The sequence below is a fragment of the Balaenoptera borealis genome (genome assembly GCF_965194805.1).
Source record: "Balaenoptera borealis genome assembly, chromosome: 5".
In the NCBI taxonomy this organism is placed as follows: domain Eukaryota; kingdom Metazoa; phylum Chordata; class Mammalia; order Artiodactyla; family Balaenopteridae; genus Balaenoptera; species Balaenoptera borealis.
In genome coordinates this window covers 117,633,572-117,653,613 of record NC_138862.1, presented here as the reverse complement: position 1 = coordinate 117,653,613, position 20,042 = coordinate 117,633,572, and the positions used below count along the sequence as shown (strand labels likewise).

At 37.6% G+C, this 20,042-nt stretch overlaps 1 protein-coding gene across 2 annotated transcripts in view; it reads left to right on the top strand.

Moving 5' to 3' along the window:
• Positions 1-20,042, top strand: part of CPB1 (carboxypeptidase B1) — a 59,134-nt gene that overhangs the window by 10,194 nt on the left and 28,898 nt on the right. Inside the window, exons 2-4 of one of the 2 annotated variants that reach the window (XM_082394422.1) lie at positions 4,269-4,508; positions 4,618-4,693; positions 12,000-12,124. In XM_082394422.1, coding sequence (XP_082250548.1) covers positions 4,438-4,508; positions 4,618-4,693; positions 12,000-12,124 — 272 coding nt within the window. In that variant the 5' untranslated portion in view covers positions 4,269-4,437. Of the gene's footprint in view, positions 1-2,122; positions 4,509-4,617; positions 4,694-11,999; positions 12,125-20,042 lie in introns of those variants that run through there. The other variant, XM_082394423.1, reaches the window with a different exon arrangement.

Here is a 20,042-nt window from a genome sequence, read left to right as displayed (position 1 = left end):
GAGTCACTCCTCGCCCGAGGGGTGATCATTACTTGTCCTTCCTGAGAGGAGTGACTTATCTGCCTGGTGAAACTTGGGAGAGCCTGACATCCATGACAACATCATCCTGGAGGCAGGGTACTGTTTAGAAACATAGAGAGTGCAGGTCCTTCTCTCCTTCTCTTGGACCTGTCTATCCTTCAGTGAAGCTTTTTTTATACAGCTCCAAAAGCAAGTTATACTTCAATATCATAAATCATATAATTAAATGTAATCAAATGTAACTATATATACATTTGTATATATTCACTGAACTTCCCTCTAAACAGTATAACTTATAATCCAAGGTGAGTGTTCAAAACATGCCTGTAAACATTCTTCTGAATATATTCTTAGTATTTTACAATCACACCGATAGCACTTAGCCCACTGACCTTAACACTGAAGTCACAATAAACTTTTTGGCCTTGAACAAAACAGACCAAGAATCCACAAGTTAATGTGATTCCCTTTGTTAACTCAGTCTAGAGTTTCCCAAAATGTGTTCCCAAAATCACTGGTCCTAAGTGATGCTTTTGAGGAAAACGTTCCACAGCCAAACACAATGGTCTAGCAATAGTCCTAAACCTTCTAATTTAGCTGGACTTAACCAACCTGGCACTCTACTGTGAGATAAGTTTGGGAAATGCTGTATCAGAGTCCCTTTTTGATAATTTACAATACATATTAACAACTCTAAAAAGCCCTACACTAAATGAGTTGGTTTATTTTAGTTTAAAGCAAACACATTTGACCTTAGAACCCTTTCCTATTTAACACCATGGAATATGCTTGGGGAAGTGCTCTTCCAGAAAGTGAGACATCACGTAGGATGAATCATAACTCCATGGGGCAGTTTACAGCCTCTCCAAAATCTCACGCTGTTACATGAAACACAAACAGATACAAAGGTGCCTCTTGGCTTATTAATCACCAAAGCTCCGCATAAAAAAGAAGAATTTAAATATATAAACATGAGATGGGAAGCAGCAATTTTAATATCTATGAAAAATTATTGCAACTAACAAAAACAAATGTTAATTACTGAAAATCCTAATTGCCTTCCACTTGGATTCACAAAGTACCAACTGAAATAAATTCTCTAGCATGTTTACCATCCCAAGTACAATACCACAAGTCATCCACAAACGATTATGTCATTCTTTTTTTTAGCCATCCAGATCCGAACCCCTACTCTAAGTTGTAACACATGACAGAGTTGCTCTAGACTCCCTTCTTTCAGGCGATGGTGCAGTTTATACAATAGCTAATATTTCCTGTTGTAACTGTACTGTTGTCTCAGTGGAACAGTCAATACTGAAATTTAAGAAGAAAGCTACCTGACTGTCTAAAGCAGACACTGATGTTTTATGGAATTTCTTCAGCCGGTTAGATCTGGTACCCTAGGGAGGCATGGCTGAGGTCAATACTACAGATTGGTTTCCTCATACTGTTGGGAGTCCTGTTGATATTAACCTTAATTAAATGCCATATTAGGCAAATTGAATGGATTTGGTCCCAGTCCCTGTCAGTCAGATTAGTAAGAGTGACCAACAGAGTAGCACACTCATGGAAAAATTCACCAGAAGTCAACAGTGTATAGAAAGAGGTAGGAACTGTTGAGAGGCAAGTCTTCATGGATCCCTTTGTTTCTGCATGTCTTGGGACAGCTTTTATTTTGGACTATCTTTTCAAAGATGTTTGTACAGCAAACAACTTGAAAGACAGAAATGACATCCCCCTCTAGGGCAAAGGAAAGTTCTGTTTGCCATTCAGGATATTAAAGCTAATGTCTCCTCTGGGGTAAAAGTTGGGCAGATTTGCTAGCAGCTCCCTTATAAGATTGAGAGGTTCCTAAATTTGGTATACCTCAATTGTGACACAAACCTTTGCACCCAGCATCTACCTGGGCCCACCTCCACATCATCCCCATAGGACTGGGGAGTAAAAGGACTGAAACAAACATAAAGCTTACAATGTCTGCTGTGCTTGCATAATAAAGTCCTTGAATTTTGACCCAGGAGTTTTGTCTTCTGCCAGCATCTATGAAACTGTGGCTGGATAACCTTTTATCTTGTATGTAGGATAGTATCTCAGACCCTTCACACTTTTTGACAAAACCCAGATTAATGTACAGAGATAACATGCTTATAAGTTGGAAGACTCAAAAGTATAATTATATCAATTCTCCCCAAATTGATCTATAAATCAGTGCAACACCAATCAAAATTCCAGCAGGATTTTTCTATTTTCATAGAAATTGACAAGTTGACACTGAAATATATATGAAAATGTAAAGTACTTAGAGTAGCCAAAGCAATCTTGGAAAAGAACTAAGCTGGAGGATTTATATACTCTCTGACCTTAAGATTTACTATATAGTTATTAAGACATTGCGATAGTTGTATGAAATTAGAGAAATAGATCAATGGAACACAATATGAAATCCAGAAATTACCCCGCACATATACGGCCAAATGAATTTGACAGAGACACCGACTGTAATTCAATGGGGAAAGAAAAACCTTCTCAACAAATAGTACTGGATCTACTAGATACCCATGTTTTTTTAAACGTGTTGATCCATAACTTACATTGTGCAGAATGACCTAAACTACAAAGCTGCCATAAGAAAACATAGGCAAATATGTTTGAGGCCTTGGGATAGTCGAAGACTTCTTGGGAAAAAATGTAAAAGACCCAAATCATAAAAGAAAAACAATAATGAAAAGGCAAACAAGGGCTTCCCTGGTGGCGCAGTGGTTGAGAATCTGCCTGCCAATGCAGGGGACACGGGTCCGAGCCCTGGTCTGGGAAGATCCTACATGCCGCGGAGCAGCTAGGCCCGTGAGCCACAACTACTGAGCCTGCGCGTCTGGAGCCTGTGCTCTGCAACAAGAGAGGCCGCGATAGTGAGAGGCCCGCGCACCACGATGAAGAGTGGCCACCCGCTTGCCGCAACTGGAGAAAGCCCTCACACAGAAACGAAGACCCAACACAGCCAAAAATAAATAAATAAATTTAAAAAAAAAAAGGCAAACAATTAATTTCTTTTAAAAGGCAAAAGAGGGCTTCCCTGGTGGCGCAGCGGTTGAGAATCTGCCTGCCAATGTAGCGGACATGGGTTCGAGCCCTGGTCTGGGAAGATCCCACATGCCGCGGAGCAACTAGGCCCGTGAGCCACAACTACTGAGCCTGCCCACCTGGAGCCTGTGCTCCGCAACAAGAGAGGCCGCGATAGTGAGAGGCCCGTGCACCGCGATGAAGAGTGGCCCCCGCTTGCCGCAACTAGAGAAAGCCCTCGCACAGAAACGAAGACCCAACACAGCCAAAAATAAATAAATTTTTTTTAAAAAATGTTAAAAAAAAAAAAAAAAGGCAAAAGACTTCAATAGATGCTTCACAAAAGAGGACTTACAAATGGCCAAAAAATTCATGACAAGATGTTCAATGTCATTGGCATCAGGGAAATATGAATTAAAACTACAATTAGATACCACTGCACACTCACTAAAATTACCAAAATTAAAGACTATAACACCAAAATGTTAGAGAGAATGCAGAGCAACTGGATACTGGGGGAAGCTTAAAATGATACAACCACTGTGGAAAAATGTTTGGCAGAATCTTAATAGTGTGAAGCCCTCCCTATATTATTATTTAGCAATTCCATTCTTATATTTACCTCCCTCCAAAAAGAAAACATACATCTACAAAAGGTCTTGTATACAAGGTTTATTGCAGCTTTATTCATGATAACACAAAATTGGAAACAATACAAATATCCACCAACAGGAAAATAAACTGTGGTATACAATAAAATACCACTCGTTAATAAAAAGGAACAAACCAATAATACAAACAAAACACTAATAAATCTCAAAAATGTTATCTCGAATGAAAGAAGCCAGACACAAAGAAATATATACCATATGACCTCATTTATATAAAGTTTTAGCACAGACAAAATTAACGCATGAAGCTAGAAATGGGAATAGTGGTTGCCTGAGGGGAGTACAGAAATAGACTGAAAAGATGCTCAAAGGAACTTCTTAGGCTGATGAAAATGTTCTACACCTTGACTGGGATGTCAAATTCTATAGAATTTGTTCTATATAATTCTCAAATCAAAAAAATGTTAAAGGCTATAAAATAGATTTTATTTAAAACTCCTTTACCTCCAGACTATTCTAGGTCTGACATCCAAATCAGACAGGCTGAACTTCAGATTATTTGCTCTGTTTCCACAGGTGTTAAGAGAGATATACTCGCAGACCTTACACAGCTACCAGGGCAACAATGCCAGGAAAACCTTTAATCAAGATTTGATAGTGCCTATTTGCAATCAGGAGAAGAAAACAAAGAACACCCCGGATTATAAAAGCAGGTGAAACCCACCAAAAGACCTAATCAGGCACAATGCTGGCGTTCTTGATTCTCGTGACTGTGACCCTAGCATCTGCTCACCATTCTGGTGAGCACTTTGAAGGGTAAGTGACTGACACCTTAAATGAGCAAGCCCTTCCTTGTTAGCCAAAAAATTTGAACACATTACCCAATTTTAAATTTTCTCTCTTTCTTCTGTATCTCACCATTCAGTGAGAAGGTGTTCCGTGTCAGTGTTGAAGATGAAAATGACATCAACTTACTCCGTGAGTTGGCCAGCATCAGTCAGGTAAGTAACAATTCTATGCTATAGGGTTTCCTTCACACTTATTTTAAAATCTTAGATTATACTATGATTCCATCAAAGGAAGAATGACATGAAATATTAACTATAGCACTTTTGTAGCAAGAAATAAAAACTTGAAAAACATTTAGTGCCCCCATGCCTTCATTTTCTGCCTAAATTAGATTGCCATAAGCCCTATAGTATTATAAATCCAGGGTAACTTTTTAAAGAGCTGCCAGAGCATGACAACTGAATGAGCTGAAACTGCTGCAAAGGTCATAGAACATCTAATGTACAGTAACTTCCCTTCTAAGGCAAAAGAGAAAAATGATCAGCTTGGATATTACAGAAAAACTGGGCTTTTGTCCAACTTGATATTCATTTCCACATCCCATGTATCATCTGTTCTCTTTGATTTTCTTTCATTCCAAATCAAACAGCTTGAGTTTTCATGACCTTGATTCAGGCCCTCTTAATGATATGGCATGAAGGGGGTAAAGAAGGTAAAAAGCCAGGAGTGATTTTCATACTTTTACTTTCAAGAAACCAAAATCTCTAGGCTACTTTATTTTTAAAAATCCACTGTATATGGGATGAAAACTGACAGTTTTAATTATATATATATAGTGTGTCAGGAAGCTATTGCTGACCACAATAGTTTACTTGATCCAATGCTGTCTTTTCATGAATATAGAAACCAAAATATTCTACTAGCTCCTAAGTATCTATCTATCCATCCATCCATCTATCTTTCTATAGTTATCTTTTTAGCTTTTAAGGTGTGGAGGAAAAAAGAAGGTAAAGAGTGTCATAATCTGAAACAGATTCAGAAGGTTAGAATTGAAAGAGAAAATAAAGTCATCTATTGCAGCCTTCCACTCAAATTTGAACTTCCTCACTGGAAACAGCATCCCTGGTTACTAGCTCTGATAAAAACTGTTTATTTCCAAGGATAGTAGGAATACTGCTTTTTCAAGGTAGCAAATTTGCCTTACAAATCATTTTAATCGTCATACTGAGCTGAAAGCTACCTTCTCTATCTTTGACCCATTGGACCTAGCTAAGTCAAATACTGTCTCACTTCTAAGATTTATCTTTTCCAGGCCTTCCACCATTTCTCTTAGCACTGGTTTACAGACACTTGATCATTCTGGTCACCTCTGAATAGAGCTCAATCTTTCTGTCTATATTTCCTTTTTAAAATGTAGCTCTCAGAATTGACAATGGACTTCCAGGTGTGCTCTGATTAATACATACTGTAGAACCATTGCCTGCTTTCATTTGTAAAGCAGACACTTATTAATGGGGCCTAAGATTCTTTTTAGCATCTTGAACAGTTAGAATGCTCTTAGCTTATAGTAAACCTATTGCCAATCAAAACTATTAGGCTATTTTTTTCTCACGTGAATCACCCTCAAGCAAGGTATTCTTCCTTCTGTACTTGCGTAATTAATTTTTTAACCTAAATACAGGATTTTAGATTTACTCTGTTAAAAATTATCTTGATAGCATATTGAGACAGTTTTAAAAATTAATTCACTCATCCAAATAATTCTTCGCCCTAACTTTGTATCACCAGCAAGTTTGATAAACATGCCTTCTTGACTTTTATCTTTGTCACTGATAAAGAAAAAACATTAAGGAAGTCAGGGGTCAGCACAGAATTAGAGGCACCCTTCATGGTTCATTCATGTAATACCTGTTTATCATGAGGCTCCAATATGCCAGACACAGTGTTAAGTAAGCACTGAAAGTGGTTCATTAACCAACTCTCCTTGGATGAGTTTGCTCTACTTCCCAAGTTACTGTGGTGTTACCTACAGCTAACACTGTGCTTTCCAGCTTGTAAAGAAGAATGTAAATGCAGAGACTTGGTCAAACGCTTTGCTAAGATCCAGATTCAGCATTCTATCAGGCTAGTGGTCTCTTTCAGTAATAACATGAAGTTAATTGGGCTTGACTTATTCTTTATTTTTTTGGCTTGACTTATTCTTGCTTTAAACCATGCTGGCTCCCAAGGATCATGGCTTCCTTTTCTGAATATTCGTAGTCCATCTGCTTCCAGTTTACTTTGCCAGTATCCATGCCAGGCCCCTGGAGCTCCCACTTCTGGGATTCATGTGTCTTCCTGTTCACGAAATCCAAGACGTGCCCCCTCCACTCCTCAGTGATCCCTTCAAGCTCTGATTCCTCCAAGATTGCTGGGAAAGTTCTGAAATCACATCCTCAGTATTTTTTTAGTTACCTAAAATTCAGCATTTTCTGGTGGTCAAGAGCAGAGAATCTGGACTCAGACTTCCTGGGTTCGATTCCTGGCTCCACCATTTGCTAGCTGGACCTTGGATGCCTCTCTGGGTCTCAACTTTCTCATTTGTCAAATAAGGAGAATAAGAGCATTTACCTTACAGGATTGTTGTGAGATTTAAAAGAATTAATATAAGTAAAGCACTTAGAAAGAACTTATATAGTAAAAACTATGTAAGCATTTGTTGTTGTTACTGTCATTAGATCCAGGATTTTGAATGCAATTTGCATTACCAGACTAATCCCCTCTCTCCTTATCTATCCTGGGCCTCAATGTTCTCTTTCCAAAGAAGGTTTTTCTGCTAAAATCATAATATTTGAAAATTTCTTTACTTATGGTAATTTCATCTCTCAGTAGAAGTAGAAAAAACAAGAGATAGTATAACTCCTTAGAAAAGACAAAAGCCAAACAAGAGTTCAATCTGGCTACTTCCTCTCTTCCAGCTGCAAACATTATATTTTAGCTCCAAGCAGTGAGACTGCGTGTTTCTTCTTTATTCATTTTATTTCCAACATGATTGAAAAAGAGATTTTTAATCAACAGATGAATGGATAAAGAAGGTGTGGCACATATATACAATGGAATATTACTCAGCCATAAAAAGAAACGAAATTGAGTTATTTGTAGTGAGGTGGATGGACCTAGAGTCTGTCATACAGAGTGAAGTAAGTCAGAAAGAAACAAATACCATATGCTAACACATATATATGGAATCTAAAAAAAAATAATGGTTGTGAAGAACCTACAGGCAGGACAGGAATAAAGATGCAGAGGTAGAGAATGGACTTGAGGACATGGAGAGGGGGAAGGGTAAGCTGGGACGAAGTGAGAGAGTGGCATGGACTAATATATACTACCAAATGTAAAATAGATAGCTAGTGGGAAGCAGCCGCATAGCACAGGGAGATCAGCTCGGTGCTTTGTGACCACCTAGAGGGCTGGGATAGGGAGGGTGGGAGGGAAATGCAAGAGGGAGGACATATGGGGATACATGTATATGTATAGCTGATTCACTTTGTTATAAAGCAGAAACTAACACACCATTGTAAAGCAATTATACTCCAATAAAGATGTTAAAAAAAAGAGAGATTTTTACTCTCCTTAGCAATCTTGCAAGTGCAGCATATTCTGGACTGTAGCCTTCCTGATAAGATCACTACAAGGGCATCTAGTCTTTGTATTCATCCTTGGCCATGTGTCCTTCCTCCCTGCTTTTGAACATGTCCTTTTAAAAGTTGAATGTATTGGAGAGACCTGTGACCACAATGGACTCTAGCAGCCTCCCTCTTTCCATATGTAATTGTATAGTAAGGGTTTTATTTTATCTCCTTGCTCCTTTATTGGAGATATTCACCACAAAACGTATTCTCTTTTCTCAGTACTTTCTTGAACTCTGTTTCTGTAGTTTCAGGTGCATGCCCAAGATAACTTGGTTACAGTCTTCCAATGTTCCCATCACTTCCATTATGATTGTAAGCTTCTCCCTGCTGTCTGGAACTAGGCCTAGAGTAGAAGTCATTTCCTCTTCCAACAAGAAAGGAAAATTCCATCAAGATAAATGAAGAGTCTATAATATGCTCAACTCATAGTCAAACGTAACGTGAAGAAACAAATTTGTGTAAATATGTGAAGAACCAAAATTCCCCAACACAAATATTTATTCTTTTATGAATCCTTCTTATTCCCAAAAGAATTTAAGGTGAATACACTACTTGCTTTTGTGCTGGTTTTGTAATATATTTTAGGAAGGACTCTTTAAGTATTAGCCAGCTGGCTGATTAAGTTGACATTCCCACAGTGCTATCACTTAAAGATATTCCTTTATCTTCCAACAAATGGTTCTTTGTCACTCAGGTTCCTGGATTTATAATTTTATAACCTCAGTTTTATAACTCCTTTACATATAATAATTCAATTTCCCATATCTCATATCACATATTTTACTCCACTTCCATATTTTAAACATAGATCTCATTCACAAAGTGTTGGTAATTACCGAAATTTATATTTATCTCCCTGTACCAATATTTTAAGTTTATTATTTGTAACCATACTTAATGCATTGTAAACATCCATAGGCCTATAATGTTGCTCCTGATTTTTGGCTCCGTTTCTCCTAAGAACTGGGGACTAACTCCAGGTTACTAAGTCTGCATCATATTTGCAGGACTCCATAGTGCTGGATGTTGGTATGTTTGCTGGCCAATTTTCTCCTTGTCGAACTGGAGTTTTTACAGGACCTCAAGTTAGGTCTGCAAGTCTTCTGTCAAACATGCTTATGAGATTTCTCTACCCCATTTAAAAATATATATATATTTTCTTAAATGGGGTTCAGAAATTATATATATATATATATATATATATATATATATATATATATATATATATGTCTCCCAATATTTGGCAGAGTTGGGACAAACGTTTGCACAAGAGGTTAGAAGATTAGGGAAGGCAACTTTCAACTTAATATCAGAAGGAAAACCATCCAAAAGGCAATTAGGCTGTTCTGAAGTAGTACTAGATATACTCTAGATTGTATTAGAACCATCACCAAGGATATTGTGCAGGTATTTGTTACTCTAAGTGGGAAGCTAGCATCTTAATGTAGGTTCTTCCAGAGCAGATTCTTAGACAAAGATTCAAGGGCAAAGATTTCATTTGGAAAGTATAGGGAGCCTGGGTAGACAAGTGAGGAGTGATACAGAGAAGGGAGGGCAGCAAACAAAAGGGGCACTATTAAGCCAGCTACCACAGAGGATGACTAGAGCTTAATCCTACAGAGAAATTCCAGGAAAGGGTGCAAACCACATGCATCAAAATTATCCCACCCGAGAAATGACAGAATTGGAATATTTAGACATCAACTTGCTAGGGTCATTGGTTAAGCACTTCTCTGGAAAGAGTTATTTCTTTGGCACCTCCTGCCTGCTGTGAGCTGTTAGGCTTTTTCCAGTTTGGGGGAGTTTTCAAGCACAGAGATGCAGATCTTGGCAGTGGGGAGTCTCCAGAGCACGCTAAAAGGCCCCACCCAGTGTTAGGTATGAGTGGGGCGCTGTCAAGTTGCCTACAGATGCTTGGAGGACTTTATGTGCTTTACCAATTCTAAACCTCTGTGTCTATAATAAAGATACACCTCCCTCTCCCATCCCACCATGGAATGACAGGCATTTAAGAACACAAATTCAGAGTTAACTTTTAAAAATATGCTTTCTCCTATAATGTGCTTGTCTTCATGGCCCTTCTCTTTACAATGCTGGCTAACTAGAATTCATCACCCACCCTTGCTTTCTCTGTCTTTATCATGATAAGCCTTTATACTTCCTCCACTACCTTTTTTTTTTTTTTAAATATTTATCTATTTATTTATTTGGCTGTGTTGCGTCTTAGTTGCAGCACGCAGGATCTTCGTTGCGCTCACGGGCTCTTTACTGCAGCACGCGGGCTTCTCTCTAGCTGAGGCGTGCGGGCTTCTAGAGCACGCAGGCTTAGTTGCCCTTTGGCATGTGGGATCTTAGTTCCCCGACCAGGGATCGAACCCGCGTGCCCTGCATTGGCAGGCGGATTCTTAACCACCGGACCACCAGGGAAGTCCCCCACCACTATCTTTTAACCTCTCACCTTTATCCTCTCATCTTTGACTCAATAGATCACATTCTGCAGCCAATCCTTGTCAAATTATCAGTACTCTCTCTTTTCAATACCTTAGTGACAACCATGCTCACACTATTTCTTCTGGAATCCCACCTCTGTGTAATCCTAATGTCCCTGCCTCCCATTCCCCTGACCTTCCCTATGACCCTGACTCATGATTCAGTACCCTCTAGACATCTACAGAGGTTTGAAGATTACCAGGACAGGATATAGGCACCTGGATTCTCCACAGGTATATCTAAAATTGAGTCATCTTATTATCTTACATCATCAGTTTCTATTTAACAACCTCTAAGTCTTCCCAAACTCCCTTCTAAGTTACAAAGCAATGGTCCTTAATACCACCACCTGTCACATCTCCATCCTGAGACTAGCTCATAAATATCTAAACAGGTATTGAGTGAGACACAGGGCAGAGAAAGATCCAATGTCAGGGTCACCTCAGGTTTCTAGGCCTTTACTCAGCTCAAGCAAAGAACAGAAAAACAGAGACCTGTGAGAGGCAGAATGTCATTGGTTAATATTTTCCAAGGAGAAAGGAGATCTGAAACCACACATCCACAAAGAAAAACATTAGAATTATCAAATATGTCATCCTACTTTTGTGCACAATTTCCTCTAAAATCTCCCCATGTTTGATTTGTTCACTAGTGTATTCCTGGTCTCAGGCACAGAGCCTAGCACATAGTAGGTCCTCAGTAATAGTTGATGAATAATTGAACAAATGAAAATGTCAGCACATTATTGGATCCTCAAGCATATTTTGTTTCTGGCCATGGTGCCAACATGACCACTGTGGAAAGATACATTTTTCCTCCCTGATGGATCCTCCACAGGTCAGGGATGTTCTTAGTTCCACACATTACTGTGACTTGTATAGCACTGAGTTCCAAGATAAACTCATAAAATGAGTCCATTAAAAAGTAAGAGAAAGCTCAATTTCTCACTTTTAAATTTTGTGGCTCCAGTTAATTCAGCATCATTCATTCAGCACATACATCCATTACCACAAACATTGCTATCACAATAAGCAACTGTTCTAGAAAATCAATAAATAGAAGAGAGCAGTTATAGAATACTGCAATTAATTAGCATTATGGGAGATAATTATATGCTCTTCATGCTTGTTCATAATCAATTAATGCTATGTATGTATGTGTAAACACTTTTAGTGACATCTAACTGCTTGGTCCCAACTCTTATTCATTCAAAGGAGAGATTTTTAAGAGATTTCATGGATAATTTGAGTCTGAAAATAACTCATTGGAGTACAGCAATAGTGTGCTTGCTGGTGATAATTCACCCACTGAATTATAGGTGTCCAGTACAATATGCATCTTATTCCTTATTCAGATTGACTTCTGGAAACCAGATTCTGTCACACAAATCAAACCTCACAGTACAGTTGACTTCCGTGTTAAAGCAGAAGATATTTTCACTGTGGAAGACTTTCTGAAGCAGAATGAACTACAATATGAGTAAGTTTATGTTTTATAGTTATGAAAATTCTCTCTCATGTATGCTCTCACCCTGGTCTCCAAAAAAACCTGGGAAGATAAAAATAAGACCAAGACAATGGCTTCCCCAGGGCCCCACAAATAGGTCATGGCAGAGCTGGCCCTGAATTCCAAGTCTTAAGATGTCAAGTCTGGTAGATTTTGTGTTTAGTTATTGCTCTAATAAAAACAAGTTTGACTCTTGAATCCCAACTCTTTAGCCAGATATTTGACCTGCTACTGGTTTACAAGTGATATATAGACTAAAGGCCAAACCAGTGGATATTCTATTATCAGCCCGACACAGTTTTAGTCCCAAATCATATCAAGTCTTCTTGCCAGATAATCACCAGACCTATTGTGAGCCATGAGGGTTCTTCATGCTCCTTTAGATTAAGGACCAGACTAGAGTCAGACTGAGTCGTCCTTCTGTCCTTTTTCCTCCCAAAGTCCCCAACTATCTCTAATGATAGGAGAAGGCATGGAGAGAAGGACTGAAAGAAAGGAAAGTGGTTCCCCAAAGGCTTAGAGTACAGTTGGCTAAGCTGATCACTCCGTGAATCTTCCCCAAATATCACACTGATCCATCTAAGCCTTTTAAGATGAGAATGTCCTCTAAGTGGAGACGGCTGTCCATCTGTTGATCCAACAAATAGTGAGCATCTACATATAACAAATGCTGAAAAAACAGATAGGGCCCATCCCCTTCAGAGGAAAATGAACAAAGAACTGCAATATGTGTAACAGATGTCAAGAAGAGTAAAGAGCTGGAATTGCAGGGGAATAGATCAAGTCTAGGGATCACGGAGGGCCACACTAGGAAAGGAGGCTTCAGCTGAGAACTAAAAGACGAGGAGTTAGCCAAACAAAGACAATGAAAAATCATACTCTAGGTAGAGAACAGACTATATGTTAAGGCTTAGAACTTCCCTCAATCTGCATTTGAGTGAAGGAGGAAATGAGGTCTTTAGTCTAAAGCAGAGTTTTTCCTCCAGAGAGTGGATCAGCAAGGAGCAAAGAGACAGTCTCACACTCCAGTCTTGAACATTCAAATGTTTATCCAACAGTCCTCTACCACAAGCTCAAGTCTCCATTATATTTTGAGAAACTGTGACCTACATAATTTTAACAGAAATTTTCTCTTATTTTTCACATCCTAAAACTATAGAATAGTATTTATGCTAGTAAAGATATCAGAATTTTCACCTATAAAATCTGCATCTCCATTAGGAGAAGTGGTACAGCATAATGCAACAAGCAAATGCCTTGGGAAAAAACAGACAAGGCTTAAATCCTGACTCTGCAACTTCCTGGCTGTCTGACCTTGGATAATTTGCTTAACCTTTCTGAGCTTCAGTTCCCTTGTCTTTATAAGGAAAGGATCCTTCTAACCATATCTTCATAAAGTGAAGATATATATAATGCCACTCTCAAAGGGCTGTTGTGAAGATGAAATAAAACAATATGTAAATAAATTGCAACTGATAGTTTTATTGCTGTGAACGCTGCTATAGTTGACTCTTGTACAAAGAGGTAGATTATACATCTTTTAAAGGTCAATAGAAACTTGTTTAACCCCATTATCATGCTTCACACAGCTTAGCTATCTGCTTCTGCCTGAGGGAAGTGTCAAAATGTGACCTTAAGAATTGACTGTCTTTTTAAAACAAAGATATAATACAGTAAGTTTCAAAATGTGATTAAGATTCACGTCTGTGATATTTTGCTCTTTTTATTACACTAGGAAGGACTTCTAAAATCCTAGCCTATAGGAGCCCTTAATAATATTCAAAAAGATGAGTTTCCTTATAATTCTTTAAGAAAAACAGGAGGAAGATCAGTGACCATAAGCTAACCCTAGCCACCTGAATTGACATCCTAATTCTACTCAGATCACAAAGTAGTAAAATGGCTTCTAATCAGGTAACAATCTCCTTTTACCAGGAGGAAAATTCATGTCTTTTTTTAATGGGTAAACTTTTAGGGAACTGTGTATGAATGCTGTCTCACGTAGAATATAGGATGCTCCCTGAAGGCTAAGATCTTGTTAATTTTTGCTTAGCACATTTGTGGCATATAATTTTCTAAATATTAAGTAATAATAACTCCCTAGAAATCCTGGAGCAGCACACCAGCAATATCCTTGCCGGGGCTGCAAGCAGTCCCTGTGCATCCCATTATTACCTCATGTGGTAACTAATATGTATTTAGATGGTTTCCTGCTGGCAAGAACTTGCAGTTGTTTTTCTATGTAACAGGAACCATCTACTGTACAAGTTCTACCAAAATAGCTTTTCAGATTTTTCAGTGGTTCCAACCCTCTTCACTAAGACTTTCATCATTTGGTAGTTTTAATCAGATTCTGAATTACCATGGGAAAAAATTAAAAATGTGTGCACCAAGAAAAATAACTATTTTTTAATAGATCTTTATTGGAGTGTAACTGCTTCACAATACTTTGTTAGTTTCTGTTGTACAACAAAGTGAATCAGCCAGATGCATAAATATATCTCCATATCCCCTCCCTCTTGAGCCTCCCTCCAACCCTCCCTATCCCACCCCTCTAGGTGGTCACAAAGCACCGAGCTGATCTCCCTGTGCTATGCGGCTGCTTCCCACTAGCTATCCATTTTACATTTGGTAGTGTATGTATGTCCATGCCACTCAAACTTTGCCCCAGCTTCCCCCGCCACCCCATGTCCACAAGTCCATTATCTAAGTCTATGTCTTTATTCTGCCCTGCCACTAGGTTCATCAGTACCATTTTTTTTTTTTTTTTTTAGATTCCATATACATGTGTTAGCATACGGTATTTGTTTTTCTCTTTCTGACTTACTTCACTCTGTATGACAGACTCTAGGTCTATCCACCTCACTACAAATAACTCAGTTTCGTTTCTTTTTATGGCTGAGTAATATTCCATTGTATATATGTGCCACATCTTCTTTAACCATTCATCTGTCGATGGATACTTAGGTTGCTTCCATGCCCTGGCTATTGTAAAGAGTGCTGCAATGAACATTAGGGTCCATGTGTCTTTTTGAATTATGGTTTTCTCTGTGTATATGCCCAGTAGTGGGATTACTGGGTCATATGGTAATTCTATTTTTAGTTTTTTAAGGAACCTCCATACTGTTCTCCATAGTGGCTGTATCAATTTACATTCCCACCAACAGTGCAAGAGGGTTCCCTTTTCACCACACCCTTTCCACCATTTATTGTTTCTAGATTTTTTTATAATGGCCATTCTGACTGGTGTGAGGTGATACCTCACTGTAGTTTTGATTTGCATTTCTCTAGTAATTAGTGATGTTGAGCATCTTTTCATGTGCTTCTTGGCCATCTGTATGTCTTCTTCGGTGAAATGTCTATTTAGGTCTTCCACCCATTTTTTAATTGGATTGTTTGTTTTTTTGATATTGAGCTCCATGAGCTGTCTGTATATTTTGGAGATTAATCCCTTGTCTGTTGTTTCATTTGCAAGTATTTTCTCCCGTTCTGAGGGTTGTCTTTTCATCTTGTTTATGGTTTCCTTTGCTGTGCAAAAGCTTTGAAGTTTCATTAGGTCCCATTTGTTTATTTTTGTTTTTATTTCCATTACTCTAGGAGGTGAGTCAAAAAAGATCTTGCTGTGGTTTATGTCAAAGAGTGTTCTACCTATGTTTTCCTCTAAGAGTTTTATAGTGTCTGGTCTTATATTTATGTCTTTAATCCGTTTTGAGTTTATTTTTGTGTATGGTGTTAGGGAGTGTTCTAATTTCATTCTTTTCCATGTAGCTGTCCAGTTTTCTCAGCACCACTTATTAAAGAGGCTGTATTTTCTCCATTGTATATTCTTGCCTCCTTTGTCATAAATTAGGTGACCATATGTGCGCGGGTTTATCTCTGGGCTTTCTATCCTGTTCCATTACTCTATATTTCTGTTTTTGTGCCAGTACCATACTGTCTTGATTACTGTAGCTTTGTAGTATAGTTTGAAGTCGGAGAGCCTGATTCCTCCAGCTCTGTTTTTATCCCTCAACACTGCTTTGGTTATTCGGGGTCATTTGTGTTTCCATACAAATTGTAAAATTTTTTGTTCTAATTCTGTGAAGAATGCCTTTGGTAGTTTGATAGGGAATGCATTGAATCTGTAGATTTCTTTGGGCACTATAGTCATTTTCACAATGTTGATTCTTCCTATCCAAGAACATGGTATATTTCTCCATCTGTTTATGTCATCTTTAATTTCTTTCATCAGTGTTTTATAGTTTTCTGAGTAAAAGTCTTTCGCCTCCTTAGGTAGGTTTATTCCTAGGTATTTTATTCTTTTTGTTGCAATGGTAAATGGGATTGTTTCCCTAATTTCTCTTTCTGATTTTTCGTTGTTAGTGTATAGGAAGGCCAGAGATTTCTGTGCATTAATTTTGTATCTTGCAATCTTACCAAATTCACTGATTAGTTCTAGTAGTTTTCTGGTGGCATCTTTAGGATTTTCTATCTATAGTATCATGTCGTCTGCAGTGACAGTTTTACTTCTTCCTTTCCAATTTGTATCCCTTTTATTTCTTCTTTCTTCTATGATTGCCATGACTAGGACTTCCAAAACTATGTTGAATAAGAGCAAGAGTGAACAACCTTGTCTTCTTCCTGATCTTAGTGGAAATGCTTTCAGTTTTTCACCACTGAGTATGATATTTGCTGTGGGTTTGTCATATATGGCCTTTATTATATTGAGGTAGGTTCCCTCTATGACCATTTTCTGAAGAGTTCTTAAGATAAATGGGTGTTGAATTTTGTCAAAAGCTTTTTCTGCATCTATTGAGATGATCATATGGTTTTTATCCTTCAATTTGTTAATATGGTGTATCACATTGATTGATTTGCATATATTGAAGAATCCCTGCATCACTGGGATAAATCCTACTTGATCATGGTGTATGATCCTTTTAATATGTTGTTGGATTCTGTTTGCTAGTATTCTGTTGAGGATTTTTGCATCTATATTTATCAGTGATATTGTTCTATAGTTTTCTTTTTTTGTGATACCTTTCTGGTTTTGGTATCAGGGTGATGGTGGGTTCATAGAATGAATTTGAGAGTGTTCCTCCTTCTGCAATTTTTTGAAAGAGTTTGAGAAGGATGGGTGTTAGCTCTTCTCTAAATGTTTGATAGAATTTGCTTGTGAAGCCATCTGGCCCTAGACTTTTGTTTGTTGGAAGATTTTTAATTACACTTTCAATTTCATTACTTGTGATAGGTGTGTTCATATTTTCTAATTCTTCCTGGTTCAGTCTTGGAAAATTGTACCTTTCCAAGAATTTGTCCATTTCTTCGTGGTTGTCCATTTTATTGGCATATAGTTGTTTGTAGTAGTCTCTTATAATCCTTTGTATTTCTGTGGTGTCAGTTGTGATTTGTCCTTTATCATTTCTAATTTTATTGATTTGCATCCTCTCCCTTTTTTTCTTGATGAGTCTGGCTAAGGGTTTATCAATTTTGTTTTTCTTCTCAAAGAACCAACTTTTAGTTTTATTGATCTTTGCTATTGTTTCCTTCATTTCTATTTCATTTATTTCTGCTCCGATCTTTATGATTTCTTTCCTTCTACTGACATTGGTTTTCTTTGTTTTTCTTTCTCTAGCTGCTTTAGGTGTAGGGTTAGATTGTTTATTTGAGATTTTTCTTGTTTCTTGAGGTGAGATTGAATTGCTATAAACTTCCCTCTTAGAACTGCGTTTGCTGCATCCCATAGGTTTTGGGTCATTGTGTTTTTGTTGTCATTTGTTTCTATGTATTTTTTTTCTTCTTTGATTTCTTCAGTGATCTTTTGGTTATTTAGTAGTGCACTGTTCAGCCTCCATGTACTTGTGGTTTTTACAGGTTTTTTCCTGTAATTGATTTCCAGTCTCATAGCATTGTGGTCAGAAAAGATGCTTGATATGATTTCAATTTTCTTAAATTTACCAAGTCTTGATCTGTGACCTAAGATGCGATCTATCCTGGAGAATGTTCCGTGCGCACTTGAGAAGAAACTGGATTCTGCCACTTTCAGGTGGAATGTTCTATAAATATCCATTAAATCTATCTGGTCTACTGTGTCATTTAAAGCTTGTGTTTCCTTATTTATTTTCTATTTGGATGCTCTGTCAATTGGTGTAAGTGGGGTGTTAAAGTCCCCTACTTTTATTGTGTTACTGTCGATTTCCCATTTCATGGTTGTTAGCATTTGCCTTATGTATTGAGATGCTCCTATGTTGGATGCATAAACATTTATAATTGTTATATCTTCTTCTTGGATTGATCCCTGGATCATTATGTAGTGTCCTTCCTTATTTCTTGTAACAGCCTTTATTTTAAAGTCCATTTCATCTGATATGAGTATTGCTACTCCAGCTTTCTTTTGATTTCCATTTGCATGGAATATCTTTTTCCATCCCTTCACTTTCAGTCTGTATGTGTCCCTAGGTCTGAAGTGGGTCTCTTGTAGACAGCATATATATGGGTCTTGTTTCTGTATCATTCAGCCAGTCTGTGTCTTTTGGTTGGGGCATTTAATCCATTTACATTCAAGGTTATTATTATTACTTTGTTCTTTTCACACACACACACTGTATTTTATTTTTACAAGAGATAAACTGACACCAAGCATTGTAAATGGATGACCACAACAAAAGCAACAATGATTGCAATTACCAAACATGAAACACACTCATACTATGTCATAATATTGACATTCAGTCCAGTAATCCTCCACTGTAACAGCTCCTTTAGTTTGCAGTGAAACCTGATTTGTATATTTTTTTGCCTCTGAGTCCTTGTGGGATTTTTTTTTTTTTGTATTCAAACAGAAAGTCACAAAAATTATAATCATCCTCATCAGTTCACTCAGTCCCATGTAATTAATTCTTTTCTTATCTTGATCTTTTGTTAGCACTTTTTTGTTGTTGTTGTTAGCACTTTTATGAATTCATCAGTTTTCCATTAGAGTTCTGAAAATGCTTATTCATTCAGTTCAGCAGTATAGTCAGTTACCAGAGACCTGTACTTGTCAGAGTCTTTTCCTTGAATTCCTTGAAGATGAAACCCTTTTACAGGAACATTTTTGCAAAAGCATCAGAGTACACCCAGAACTGTCTGTAAATGACAAAAGACTTAAAAATGACCACGGCTAAAGATTTGTTGAAAGTTCATAATAATGCAATTGACAAGGAAATTTAGTTATTTCTGAGATATACATTTTAAAGTAATAACTAGAATTATGGCTTATAACATTATACCAGAACATATAAGACTTTTAGAAATTTCATATAATGTCTGAAACATTTATATTAACATATTTCCATACAAATACCCCAAAGAAAGTTTAGTATTAGTCGTTTTATTGTTTGTTTGTTTATACTGCAGCTTCTTATTAGTCATCAATTTTATACACATCAGTGTATACACATGTCAATCCCAATTGCCCAATTCAGCACACCACCATCCCCCCACCCCCGTGGCTTTCCCCCCTTGGTGTCCATATGTTTGTTCTCTACATCTGTGTCTCAACTTCTGCCCTGCAAACTGGTTCATCTGTATCGAGGTTATTATTGATATGTATGTTCCTATTACCATTTTCTTAATTGTTTTGGGTTTGTTTTTGTGGGTCTTTCCTTCTCTTGTGTTTCCCACCTAGAGAAGTTTCTTTAGCATTTGCTGTAAAGCTGGTTCGGTGGTGCTGAATTCTCTTAGCTTTTGCTTGTATGAAAAGCTTTTGATTTCTCTGGTGAATCTGAATGAGATCCTTGCTGAGTAGAGCAATCTTGGTTGTAGGTTCTTCTCTTTCATCACTTTAAGTATATCCTGCTACTCCCTTCTGGCCTGCAGAGTTTCTGCTGAAAAATCAGCTGATAACCTTATGGGGAGTCCTTTGTATGTT